We start from the raw sequence: 13,417 nt of genomic DNA on the forward strand, positions 1-13,417 counted from the left end.
GTGTGGTGTGTGTGCAAGCATGTGGGGGCGTGTCTGTGCACGCATGTGGGGGCGTGTGCCTTGCATGTGTGTGTGGGCGTGTCCCTGTGCACGCGTGTGGGGGCGTGTGCCTTGCATGTGTGTGTGGGCGTGTCCCTGTGCACGCGTGTGTGGTGTGTGTGCACGCATGTGGGGCATGTCTGTGCATGCGTGTGGGGGCGTGTCTGTGCACATGTGTGTGGGTGTGTCTGCACGCGTGTGGGGGCGTGTCTGTGCACGCGTGTGTGGGGGCGTGTCCCTGGTGTGTGGGAGCGTGTGTCTTGCATGTGTGTATGGGGGCGTGTCCCCCGTGCACGCGTGTGTGGGGGCGTGTGTGGGGTGTGTGCCTGTGCACACGTGTGTGGGGCGTGTCCCTGTGCATGTGTGGGGGGCGTGTCTGTGCACGCGTGTGTGGGGGCGTGTCCCTGTGCACGTGTGTGCGGTGTGTGTGCATGCATGTGGGGCATGTCTGTGCACGCGTGTGGGGGCGTGTGCCTTGCATGTGTGTGTGGGCGTGTCCCTGTGCACGCGTGTGTGGTGTGTGTGCACGCATGTGGGGCATCTGTGCACGCGTGTGGGGGCGTGTCTGTGCACACGTGTGTGGGTGTGTCTGCACGCGTGTGGGGCGTGTCTGTGCACACGTGTGTGGGGTGTGTCTGCACGTGTGTATGTGCACGTGCATGCCTCTGTGCTTGTGCCCAGGTGTCTTCCCCGCTTCTGCCTGGTTTGACCTGTGGGAGTAGCAGCCGGGGTCTGTCTGCTCGCATCCTCACGCGGAGACCACAGCCCTGAGCCTGGAGCCCTCTGCGCGAGCCAGCTGAGCCCATCTGCGGTGGACGTGGGTGATGCCGGGTGCGGACTGGTGGGAGGGTGTGCCCAGAGCCCTGAGTTTTGGCCACTGCCAGGATCAGGCTGACCTGGGCAGGGCTTTCTCCATGGAGGGAGTCACGTAAAGTTTGGAAGCACTTCTTTGTTCCTTTTAAAGTGAGTATAATTGGATTCTTTTTCAAATATCTATATGTTTGGGGTTTGTTAGGGTCATTTTATTCGCCTGTTCCACAATCTCTCCCTTCGTGCAGGACACAGCTGCTTTGTGTCCTGTGAAGTCTCAAATCCAGGGCTAAAGGGCTGCCTCCATCTTCCCTGGGTGGGTGTCCGGCCCCTGAGCTCCTGGGCCTGGTGGAACTGGGGTCTGCTTCTGGCTTGGGGTGTCAGGGCTGGGAGGGAGGTTTCTGGTCCTGGAGCCCTTCTCCGCCTGCTCCCCATCAGTCCTGGTGCTACCCACAGTCTGGGAAGGGGGTTTTGCAGGAGCTGTGCCTGGTGCTAGGGCCCTGGCCGGGAGTGGAGGCTGGGCCTGGGGACTGGAGGGGGCGGCCCAGGCTCTAGGGGCAAGTGGGGGGGCACTGTGCAAGGTCCAAGGACCAGAAGATTGGTGGGGTGGGTGGGGGTGGGTCAGGGAAGGTGGACACAGGGAGGGTGGTGGTCCTTGGCGAAGGACCCAGGTCCAAGAAGGGGCATGGCATCTCCAGAACCCACAGAGCGGTCTGGCCAGAGGGCTGGCCAGGCCAGGGCAGGGCAGGAAGGTTTGGAGAGGCCTCTGTGACCCGTGGCTCGTGGGACAAGGCTAGCCTTTCCTCTCAGGCTGGCCAGGAGCCTCAGGAAGTTTCTGCAAAAGAGTGATGGGCATGACTGACGGGGGCTGGGAGGATGGGAGAAAGATGGCTGCAGGGGATAGGTTGACGGGGAAGGCCAGTGGGTGCCTGGGGGCAAGGGGGTGCAGTTGGAACCTCCGCTGCTGGCCCTCCTGGGGGAAGGCTGTAGGGCCGGGTGGGCAGGGAGGGAGGAGTCCGGTTTGGCCTGGCTGGGCTAAGTCCGGGACTTGGGGGTCTGAGGCCTGGGGTGGGGGGAGGGAGTTGTTCAGGCTGGGAGGTCAGCCCAGAAGCCTCTCTAGGGGGTTACTCCTTGGCAGAGGTGGGGTCTGAGCCTGACGGACAGCGTGCCCTTGCTGCTGCCTACCCCTGTCCGCCTCTGGCTGGCCCGTATCGCGCTGTGTGCTGGTGGGGCTGGCCAGAGCCCTGTGGTATACCCCTGCCCAGTGCCCTTCCCAGGCCAGCAGCACCCCTGTGGTGTGATACCTGGTGGCACAACGGCCACAGCCCACCCCAGGCTCACTTTCCAGAGACGGGGGGCTCTTTGGCACCCACGGTGTCCAGCAGGGCTGAGATGGGCAGCTGGCCTGATCTCGAGCCCTGGGCGCTGCTTGGGAAAGGGCGCAGGAGGAGGTGAGCCCCCAGACTCCTCTGCAAGTACTGTTTTCTCAGCTGCCAGCTGGACACGAGGCTGCCCATGGGGCGGTTCACTGGCCGGGGTGTGATGAGCCTGAGCACTCATGCTCCCCCAGAGAGCTGCTGGTTCTTGTCAGCCCCACTGCAGCTGGGAGACTGAGGCCCAGGTAAGGGTGTGCCAGGGTCCCTCGCCTGTGCCGGGTCGGGGAGGCCCAGGCCAGGGCCAGTGGGGGGCTGCAGTGCAGGGCCGGCTTTGGGGGTAGGTGAGCGCTGGGCCAGCCTGCATCCGGGACAGGGAGGGGCGTCTGATGGAGGATGGGGTGCCTGGCACCCAGGGAAGAGGCTGTGGCCGGAGCTGTCTGGCCGTGGGTGCCAACTCTGGGTGAGGAATTCAGGGTGGGGGCAGAGGTGAGGCCTGGGGGGAGAGGCAGTAGGTCTTGAGCTTAGACTCACCTGGTCGGAGGCTGTCGCTGTGGGAGATGCGTTGGCACCGGGAGCCCCCCCAGGCTGTCCTGGGGGCTCCTCAGGACAGATGCCAACGGCAGGCTGCAGTGCTGACCCGTGTCCCTCGAGCAGCCTGGGGCAGATGGCCCAGGGGTGGCCTCTGTGTTCGGGAGGCTCCTGCTGGCACCGCTGACTGCTCTATGATCTCGCCCCTGCACCCCTGTTCCCTCCCAGAGGACTGAAGGCCCATTCCCTCCTCATGCCACTCCCCCCAGGTTCCCCACTGCGGCGGCATCCTTGGGGGTCCAGCTGGCTGCCTGGGGCCTCTGAGTGCGGGCAGGGCTGGAGCATGCAGGCTGCTGCTGGGGCTGAGGGCACAGCCCCTACGAGCCTGCCCCCGACCATCCGCCTTCCAGGGCTCTTGGCACATCTGCCAAGCTGAGGGACCAGAGCCCACCCCCACCCCCACCTTGCTGTGTCCTTGGGCCTCTGGGTGGGGCAGGGGCTTCTAGTCCTTGGGAGGGTTCTGGGGCCGCCGCTGGAAGCCAGGGAAAAAGTGGGCAGCCGCCTCGGGGAGGAAGGGTCTGGGCACTCACCTGTGGGAACGGAGAAACCTGGTAGTATGGTGACACAGGGATTCAGGTCCTGGGCCACCACCTCATGGGCTAGGGGCCATCCTATGGCGGGCCGCGGAGAGCAGGTGCGCAGCCCTGTCGTTCCCACGCAGGTGCTCTGCGGTAGGTCTGGGTGTCTTGTGGAGGCACTGTCTGGCAGGTCCACGGGGTCCCACGCTGTCATCCTAGCAGGTCTGGACGTCTAGATTGGCTGGTTCTCCTGGCCTGTCCAGGGGCTGGTCCCCAGGCGTGTGTCTCCTTAGGTGGCCAGAGAGGGATGCAGGGGCCACCCAGACGCCCCGGGCGTCCGGCTGAGTGGGTGTGGGGTGGGCGCTGGTACTCTCTGTGCCGAGACCGCTGGCCTCGTGGCTGGGGAGGCGGCCTGTGCTGGCCTCCGCGAAGAGCGTGTGACCCCATGACCCTATCCCGGCCCCTGCACCACGAGCCCTAGCAGTGGAGAGGTGTGCTGACTGGTCTGTGTTCTTCCGGCTGACTGTGTGAGGGGGCTGGGTGACCGGCCTGGGGAGGGGTCTTGAGAGGGTCGGGGGCCGGGGACAGGTTGGCAGTGCTCAGCATGCCCGTGTGTGGCAGGGTATGCGTAGGAGGCGTGTGAGCTCTGTGCCCGCGGGCACATAGCTGTGGGGTCTGAGATTCATCCTGCACGTGCGTGAGCAGCCCGGGGAGAGGCTGCGCCCCTGTGGCGCTGCCCAGGAGTGGGGGGGAAGGCCTGTCCCTGAACCCCCCCAGCCCTGCGGTCCTCCCTGTGGCTCTGCCTGCCCCCACCTGGCCTTGGGGGTGAGCAGCATGTCCCAGATGACCAGAGGTTCCCCCTCTTCCCACGGCTGACCCAGGGATGGGGGGGCACTGGCCTGTTGGTGCTGCAGAGGCTGGACAGAAAAGGAGGGGCCCGGGTGGCAGCAGTGGGGTGGGCGGACCTGGCCTTGGCATCTCAGCAAATCCCCGTGGCCTGTTCCAGTGGTTGGGACAGCTGGCCGAGTCAAGCCTGGGTGGGCTCTCTGGGACACACACACCCAAGGTGTGGGGGCGTGGGCTGGACCTTGTGGGCTCCCAGGCCCAGCTGGCTGGTGTTGGCAGTGCGGTGGGGTAGAGGATGGGGTTCTTGCTGGGATTTCCTCTGCCTCCTGGGCCTCACCTAGCAGGGAAGGCCCCCTGAGGGCAGTCTGTGTGTCCCCAGTCCCGCAGCGTGGACAAGCAGCATGCTGTCATCAACTACGATCAGGACAGGGATGAGCACTGGGTGAAGGACCTGGGAAGCCTGAACGGGGTGAGTGCAAGCGGCAAGGGGGTGCTCTGTGCTGGCCCCGCCTCCGTCGTGACCCCGCCCCTCGGCTAGCCCCACCCCTTCATGACCCCGCCCCTGCCACGACCCAGCCCTCTGCTGGCCCCGCCCCCTTCGTGGCCTTTGTCTGTCTGCTGGCCCCGCCTCCTTTTGTGATGGTCACACCCCTCTTCATGACACCCCGCCCCCCAGAGTAGCCCCACCTGTCTTCCCCACCCCAGCTCCTTCTGCACCCTGCCCCTTATCATGGCCTATTCCTCCGCCTTGACCCCACTCCTCTTCGTGATCTACCCTCTATGTTGGCCCCGTCCCCTTCCCGGGCCCCACTCCAGCTCTGCCCACCTGCTGTGGTCCCCTTCCCCTCCGTGACCACATCCCTCTGCTCCGTCCCCGCCTGAGCTCCTCCAGGATCTGCTGCTCAGGTGGGGAGGAAGCCACCTTCAGGTGCAGTGGCCCCATGGCCTCCTTGGGAGGCTCCCTGTGGGGCAGGGCTGTTCTGGGGGAGAGGGCCCTAGGGAGGGTGGGAGACATTGGGCCTCCTGCAGGCTGAGAAATGAGGCTGTCTGCTGGGATACCATGTCCTGGGGGATGTGTGACCTCCTTTGTGAGCAGGGAGGGGGTCAGGTGAGGGGTCCCTCCAGGGTCCGGTGTCTGGCTGTGTGGGTGTGTGGTTTCCTTCTGCCCGAGGAGGGCCTTCCGCCCTGTCCCCCCCAGCTCGTGAGGTCTGCTCTCCATCCTGAGCTGGGGGGTCCCACAGCAGCCTCAGGCTGCCGAGTGCTGGGCACTCCTCACCACTTCCCATGCGGGGCTCCCGGGTGGGGGGGGTCTCAGGCTCTGCTGGGGTCTGCCCCTGAAGCCCTCTTCTGTCGGCCCTCCTGTCAGACAGAGTCGCCCTACCTGAATGGGGCTGCAAGGAGAGTGAGCATCCCCTCCGCCAACCTGGGCTGCACGGGGCACTGGCCCCCCAGACCGCCTGGGCTCTGAGAGGGTCCCCGGGGCTATGGGCCTGGTGTGTGCTTCTCAGAGGCCTGAGTGACGTCTGCAGAGTTGGGGCCAAGTCTCGCCTGCCTGTGCAGCACCGAGCCACGGGCACGGGATGACAGGCTGCCCCCACGCCGGGCCTGCTGCCCTCCACTGCTTGCAGGAGCTCACGGACTCCCGCATCGCCGGCAGCGTGTGCAGACTGCGCTTGCCGGGGTTCCAGCCCTCTCAGGCCTGCTCTGCTGCCCCGTCTCTGCACCACCCAGCCCTGGCCTGGGACCCCTCCCTGTGGACCCACCCTCCTGCTCCGCCCCCGAGACCCCCCTCTGTCCTGAAACCAGTCCTCCCTGGTTCTCGTGCCTTCCACCAGACTCTGGCATATTTGCCGCGCCTGAGCCCCTCTGTCTTTCCTCTGTCGCCTGGCCTGCCCCAAGGCCCTCAGAGCGCGTGGGGCTCTCTCCCTGATCTGGCCAGAGTGCAGTGTCCAGTAGCCAGCCAGCGAGAGCCCCTGGGGGAGGGAGGAGGTTTCCGGGGAGCAGGCAGCCTCGCACAGCCCGGCCAGCCTTGCCATGGGGCCACCCCACGGGTGTGCCTTGGCCGCTGCCACTTCAGGGTCCCGGGTGCTGGACGAGGCCAGGCCTTCGGCGGTCACCTGTCCCATGGTCCCTGCAGGGGTGAGGCTGGGTGCACGTGTGTCCGAGGGACAGTGGCTGGCCCAGAGCAGCATGAAGGAGGGCACCGCAGAGTCGCTGCCCCACCTGCTGCTGGCCGGGCCCCGCCACCTGTTTCCTCCGCAGACCTTCGTGAATGACGTGCGCATCCCGGACCAGAAGTACGTCACGCTGAAGCTCCATGACGTCATCCGATTCGGCTACGATATCCTTTCCTGGCCGTGCTCCCTCCCTCTGGCCTCAGTCGTCCTGTTGTCCTGGCAGTCGTAGGGGCCTCCATGGGCACAGCTGGGGCCCATGGGCGTCACAGAGTAGCCAGCATGACCCCGGGCTGGGCTCTAGCCCGAACCCCGGCCCCTGTGCCCCCGACAGAGGCCCTGGTCACGGGCACCTGCTTCCCGTCTCCCAGTCTGAGCTCACACAGGGTCCCAGGAGCGAGTGAGCCCTCCCTGGGACCCAGGGTCCCTGGTGGCCTGGAGGCCGCCCAGGCGTGGCGTTCTGTGCTCGAGCATGCAGGAGCGGGGGCTGTGCCTCCGCCCCGAGCAGCCTGGTTGCCCTGGGGACCCATACACGTGGCAGGAGCTCGTCCTCTCCTCTCTGCCCGCCTCAGCCAGGTCTCGTGTTGGCACAGCCGCTTGTGGGTGTGGACCCAGCCGCTGTCTGAGGCCCTCCCGACCCCAGATCCTTGGGAGGCCGGTGCCGAGGGGAGGTCTGGGGTGCATGGCAGGCTCCTGGGCACATCACCTGCCCGCCCTGCCCGCGCTTCGGCTGAGGGGTTAAAGGGCATGTGTGTGCCGTGATCTGGAGCAGCGTGGACACGGGCCTGGAGCACAGGCGGGTGTGGGGGCGGCCCAGCCTCCATGGCTGTCAGTCTGACTTGCCCAGGAGCTGTCTGCTCCTCTCGCTCTGGAGAATGCCTGTTCCACGTGGCCCCGTGCCCTTGCCCAAAGGCCATCCTGGCTCTTCTGCTCTGGGTTCGCCTTAACTTGCGGCCACATCCCAACATGTACGTCCTGGAGCGCGTGCAGCACCAGGTCCCCGAGGAGGCGCTCAGGGTCAGTGCCAGCACGCGGCCAAGCGGCCCCGCCGTACCCGCACCCCTCCTCCTGCCCAGCACTCCCACGCCTCCTGGCTCCCTTGGCCTGGCTGTGGCGCCTGGCCTGGCCTGTGCTGCAGGCCGGCCCGGTCTGGCAGGTGGGGAAGATAGTCGTTTCCCCAGGCGGATGCGGCTGCAGGTGGTGGCTGAAGGGGAAGGCTGCTGTGCCCAGCTGCGGGAGGGGAGGCCCAGAGGCATTTGGGGTGCCAAGGAGGACCCTAATCAGGCTATCACAGGGGGTAGCTGGGAACGGGCAGGAGGGACCTGGGTCAGGGGCCACGGTGGGTGGGACGTCTCCTCTCCCCTGCTCGTTTGTGTGGGAGTCATGGAGCATCGACCTGGGGGACCCTGCCCAGAGCTTCACCCGGGAGCCGCTTGTGGGGGCGACTAGCCTTAGCGCCGTCTTTCAAGCGGGGTGTGGGCAGCCTGCCCAGAGTCACACGGGCAGTGTGAGCCTGGGTCTGACAGCTGCAGAGCTCAGCCAGGGGGGGCCCCTGCACGCACAAACACACTCACACGCATCCGTACATGGGTGCATGCACACAAGCGTGCACGCCCATGGTGTGCTCGGACAGACCACTGTTTCCCACCTCCCGTGGCCCGAGCCGCTGCCCCCGTGGCCCAGGGCCTGTCCCACCCTTCTCTGGTGGGTCCTGAGGCGGGGGGGTTGCGTGTGACCTCTGATGACTGCTGCCTGCCCCAAGCAAACCCCAGCTCCTTCCTGGAAGCTGTGTGGTCCTGAGAACCGCCCCCCCCAGGCTTGGGCGAGGACCCCCAGCCTCAAGCCTCAGGATGTCTCCTCCGTGGGTGTTGTGAGGGAGGCCTCATGGTGTGCGGGGCCAGTCCTGGCCCTCTCCGGACCAAGAGGGAGCGGGCTGCCCTGGGTGTCCTCCTGGGGCCGACCCCGCCCTCACCCCCGGCCCCCCTGCCCGCAGCACGAGAAGTATACCAGCCAGCTGCAGGTGAGCGTCAAGGGCCCGGCCCCCAGGAAGGGCGAAGCGCTGCCCCAGCACACCCCTTACTGCGAGTCCTTGGGTCCCAGGCCGGAGAGGGGGGACCGGAGGCCAGGGGCAGGTAAGGGCAGTGTTGCAGCGGGGCCCAGGAGGGGTGTGCACACAGGCCTGCCCCCCCCCCCCCGGCCTCCCCCGTGGCTCCCCTTGATCTGCCTGCTCTGGGTCGCGCTCCCCTCCCAGCACGGCCCTCGCCCTGCCTCTCAACCTCTGGGCTCACAGCACAGACCTGCCCTCCTGTGGGCTCAGGCATCCGGGCGCCCCACAGCTGCACAGCCCGAGACATGCCCACCCGTGCGCGCTGCCCCCCTGCTCCCCGTGTGGTCCGGTCAGCCTGTGGTGGGGCCCGGCCGTCAGGGTCGCCCCTCTGTGGCCCGAGCCACTTGCAGACCTTGGAGAGAGACCTGCCCTGGCCGTGGACTCCTGTCCTGCTGCCCTCGTGGCAGGCAGGCTCCAGGGGCAGAGGGCTCAGCCAGGGCTGGAGGGGTTGCCTGCCCCAGGGTGGGGGCGCTGAGGACCGTGCGGCCCCGGGAGAGCCTCCTGCACAGGGAGGCCTGGGCGGGTTGGGGGCAGCGAGCGTCACCCACCGTAGATGTGGAAATGGGCCTAGAGTGGTGAAGTTGGAGCACTTCGGGCAGGGTCCCGGGCTGAGGTGGGACGTGACACCAGGACCCCTCCGGAAGCCGGCGCCTTCCCAGCCCTGGGTCTCCCCTCCTCGTCTGTGCTGGGCCCCAGCGACCCAGGGTGGAACTCCCTCTCCTCGTGCAGAGACGGCGGCCTACCGCACACCCCTGTATGGGCAGCCCTCCTGGTGGGGCGAGGACGACAGCAGCAGCCCCCCCGAGGACCGGCGCCAGGAGGAGCCCTACGCAGGTGGGTCCCGGAGGCCCCGGGCTGGAAATGCCGGTTCCGGGGAGACAGCGGACTGTGCTGGCAGAGGTGGGTGGGCCGGGGTCGGCACCCTGCAGCCCCCGAGGACACGTTTTCTCCCCCCTCCCACCCAGAGCGGCCCAAGGAGCCGGCCCAGCCGGACGGGGAGCTCCCAGGGACGCCTGGCCTCCGGGCGGCGGCGGAGCCTCAGGGCTGCCCGTTCAGGCGGGAGCCCAGTTACTTTGAGATCCCCACGAAGGAGGCCCCGCCGCCGCCGCCGGCCCACGAGGCACCCGCCACGGCCCCCATGGTGCAGAGCCACGCCTCCTTCACCATCGAGTTCGACAACTGCAGCCCCGGCAAGGTGAAGATCAAGGACCACGTCACCAAGTTCTCGCTGCGCCAGAGGCGGCCCCCAGACCAGGAGGCCACGCCTGTGGAGGCCGTGTCTGCTGAGACCAAGGTGGCCGACTGGCTGGTGCGGAGCGACCCGAGCCTGCTGTGCCGGGCGGGCCCTGGGGATGGCCACCACAGCACCAAGAGCGACCTGCCCGTCCACACCCGCACCCTGAAGGGTGAGTGCCGGGCGGGCCGTGAGCGCACCACAGCGCCTGCGCCTCCAGTGGGGCCCCAGCAGCTCGATTGATTGCCAGGGACCTGCCTCCCCGGCTGGGCCAGTTGGGCGTGTTCCCGGTGTTCCCCGTGCTCATCTCGGCTGCGTGTGCGGGGGGCCGTGCGCTGTGGGTGCCACGTCCCCGGCCTCGTGGCGCCGCCTGGGCAGGGGGTGAAGGGGCTCCCCTCCCCCAGGGCGCTGCGTCCTTTCCCCTGGCCTGATGCATCGGGGTCCCCCACCCCCAGGCCACAAGCATGAGGACGGCACGCAGAGCGACTCGGAGGACCCCGCGGCCAAGGCAGCGGTGGCGACGGCCGGGGTCCCCGCGGAGGGCAGCGGGACGCAGGTGCGTCTGCACAGACAGATGAAGCGGGACCCCCAGGAGCTGCTGCATAGCCAGCAGGCCTTTGTCATCGAGTTCTTCGACCAGGACACGCCCCGCAAGAAGCGCTCCCAGTCCTTCACGCACACCCCTCCGGGGGACCCCAAGGCCGACAAGCGCCGAGGCCCCGGGCCGGCGGACAGAGACCGCTCAGGCGTCCCTGCTTCGGCGCGGGGGGCAGGCGGCAGCTCGGGGCCGCAGCGGGCCAGCTCACTCAAGCGGGAGAGGACAGAGGAGCGCCCGGGGGGCCCCTCGCCCACCTCCCGGGGCTCTGTGCGACCCTTTGGCAGCGTGGGGCGCCGCTCCCGTCTGGCCCAGGACTTCATGGCCCAGTGCCCGCGGGAGGGCTCCCCGGCCACCCGGCCGGGCCCTGACAAGGCATCCCCAGCGTCACCGGCCCCCGAGACACCCCGTGGGGCCAGCCCCGTGGCCCCTGCGACCCCACCACCGCCCCCTGCCGACCCCCAGCTGAGCAAGGCTCGCAAACAGGATGAGGACGACAGCCTGAGCGATGCGGGGACCTACACCATCGAGACAGAGGGGCAGGACCCGGAGGTGGAGGAGGCCCGCCAGATGATCGACCAGGTCTGCAGGGCAGGGGGCTGGGGGCCTGGCCGCGGTTGGCGTGGCTCTGACCCGGGGGCCTGGCCATCCCTCCTTCCAGGTCTTTGGGGTACTTGAGTCTCCTGAGCTCTCCAGGGTATCCTCGGCCACCTTCCGTCCGGTCATCAGAGGGGACAGAGATGAGGCCAGTGACGGGGTCGCCCAGCGAATGGCGCTCCTGCAGGAGTTTGCCTCCCGGTCGGTGGGCATAGCCCCCCAAGGGGAGCTCCAAGTAAGTGGGAGGCACGCTGCCCTGGGGAGTGCTGGGACCCCATCATCGGGTCCTGTATGAGCTCGAAGGTTATGGTCTCGCCTGCGCTGGGTGCCTCATACAAGGCTGGGTTGAACCTTCCCTGAGGGGTGTGCCCACCTCCTGGCAGGTGGGCCGGGGCCCTGTATGGAGGGCTCGAGGACGGGTCCCAAGTCAAGTGGGGCCCCTGGGTGTGTGCCCACAGGCAGGGCTGGGCCGAGCCACCGCTGCTGGCCTCTAGGCCCCCGACCCGGGCTCAGGTTAGGTAGTTAACGTTGGGGTTCTGTAAGCTCAGGAGTGCAGCGGGGGGTTTCCTGGCTGTTTCTTGGGTGGGGGGGAGGGGGCTGTGCTACAGGTCCAGAGATGGCGTGTTTGGGGCCAGGGGTTAGAGTGAGCTGTCCCCACGGGTGAGGGTCTCCATGGGGTTCCTCCCGCTCCCTGCTGCAGACACACGCTTGTCCTTTGCTCCGCAGGGCCTCCCGGTGCCGGGCTCCCCTGGGGGTCAGAAATGGGTGTCCCGCTGGGCCAGCCTGGCCGACAGCTACTCAGACCCAGGCCTGGCAGGTGAGTGGTTCAGGCTCAGCCACAGGGAGGGGGTGGGCCCAGGCTTTCCACCGGACACGCGGGCGTGAGTGCGTGCCAGCCAAGTCCGGAGGAGGGTCAGGCTTCCGGCGCGCACCGAGGGCCTGCAGACCCGGTGGCTGCTGCAACCAGGCCGCCCTTGTCTCTGCAGGGGAGAGCCCTGGGCACAGAGCGGGGGAGCTGGAGGGGACCCTGCCTGTGCGCCAGCGACGGCGACTCCCACAGCTGCCCAGCGACCGCGCAGACAGCCCTGGGGGCCTCGAGGCCACCAAGAGGAGCGGCCCTGGGCCTCCGGAGCCGGGCAGTGAGCAGGCCGGCTGCCTCTTGGGCCAGGAGGACTTGGAGCCTGACAGCCTCAGTGATGCCAGTGGGTCGGACGGTGGGCGGGGCTCCGAGCTGGGTGGGGGCCCGCAGGAGGAGAGACGCAGGAGCCCCCAGGAGGGACCAGCATGGACGAAGGGCCGGCGCTCGCCAAGGGCCCCTGGAGAGCCAGCCCCCGCCTCTTTCTTCATTGGGGACCAGAACACGGAGACAGCCTTCCCCAGGAAGCCATCAGCGGCTGTAGGGGAGGTGGACGGCCCAGGGCGGGTGGCGAGGGATGGCGTCTCCGTCAGCTCCAGCGGGAGGATGGTTATCCAGCTGCGGACAGAGCGGTCCCCAGAGCCCGAGAGCCCTGCCCCGGCCTTGGTGCGACAGGATAGCTTCAGCAAGGAGCCGGCTGGTGGCCCCCCAGCGCCCGGCCAGCTTCCGCGCATCTCCAGCCACCCCCTCCTGCAGGACCTGGCTGCTGCCCGGGCCTCACGCATGGACCTGCACCCCCAGGACACCCACCTGATCCTGAAGGAGACAGAGACAGCCCTGGCAGCCCTGGAGGCCCGGCTGCTCTCCAAGTCCACGGAGGAGGCAGAGGGCCCGATGGGCAGCAGCCCCAGGCCGCCAGACGACTCCCTGTCCGGGGACTCTGACGTGGACACGGGGAGCACAGTCAGCCTGCTCAGTGGTAAGAACGGGCCCAGCCCAACCAGTCCCCAGCCCGCGGGGCCGCAGAAGGAGAAGCCACCGTGCCCACCAGCAGCACAGGACCCGGGGAGCGTCTCCTCGAACAGCGCCCGCGAGCGGCTCTCGGACAAGCATCGTCGCGCTCCGGGCCCCACGGACGTGGGCCGTGCAGAGCTGGGGAGGCGCCTGGCTGTGCGATGTGGCACCGGGGCCCGGGCATCCGCGGGCTGGCCTGACGAAGAGCGAGGCTCCGGCCTGGCCCACCCGCCCGGCGCAGACACGGTCACCTCTGACCACGAGACCCCCGTGGCCCCTGGGGCGGGGCGGCCAGGGCCTCGCCGGAAACCGGCACCTGCAGCGCCGTCCCCGGCTCCACGGGAAGAGCAGGGCCGTGGCTCCGCCCAGAAGGTGCAGCAGGTGCTGACCCGCTCCAACAGCCTGTCCACCCCTCGGCCCACACGGGCCTCCCGGCTGAGGCGGGCCCGGCTGGGGGATGCCTCGGACACGGAGGCTGCCGATGGCGAACGGGGGCCCCCGGCCAACCCCGAGCAGGCCAAGAAGCTGTCGCGCTTGGACATCCTGGCCATGCCCCGGAAGCGGGCGGGCTCCTTCACCGGGCCCAGCGACTCCGAGGCGGCCCCCGCCCGCGCCGGCTTCTCTGGCCGCAGCGTCGACTTGTACTGCTCTGGCCGTAAACCC

At 68.3% G+C, this 13,417-nt stretch overlaps 1 protein-coding gene across 1 annotated transcript; it reads left to right on the forward strand.

Moving 5' to 3' along the window:
• Positions 1 to 1,957: 1,957 nt before the first annotated feature.
• Positions 1,958 to 13,414, forward strand: LOC102750455 (centrosomal protein of 170 kDa protein B; the record flags this gene model as incomplete). The annotated part of the gene is made up of 11 exons (XM_081810394.1): positions 1,958 to 2,470; positions 4,557 to 4,646; positions 6,440 to 6,518; positions 7,310 to 7,368; positions 8,345 to 8,483; positions 9,188 to 9,292; positions 9,424 to 9,864; positions 10,148 to 10,869; positions 10,949 to 11,119; positions 11,611 to 11,701; positions 11,871 to 13,414. Coding segments are annotated over exons 1-11 (3,504 nt in total), but the record flags the coding sequence as incomplete, so codon positions are not given.
• Between the last annotated feature and the right edge of the window lie 3 nt (positions 13,415 to 13,417).

This window comes from Leptonychotes weddellii, unplaced genomic scaffold (genome assembly GCF_054177405.1).
Source record: "Leptonychotes weddellii isolate Sample4059 unplaced genomic scaffold, ASM5417740v2 HiC_scaffold_2449, whole genome shotgun sequence".
Lineage (NCBI taxonomy): Eukaryota > Metazoa > Chordata > Mammalia > Carnivora > Phocidae > Leptonychotes > Leptonychotes weddellii.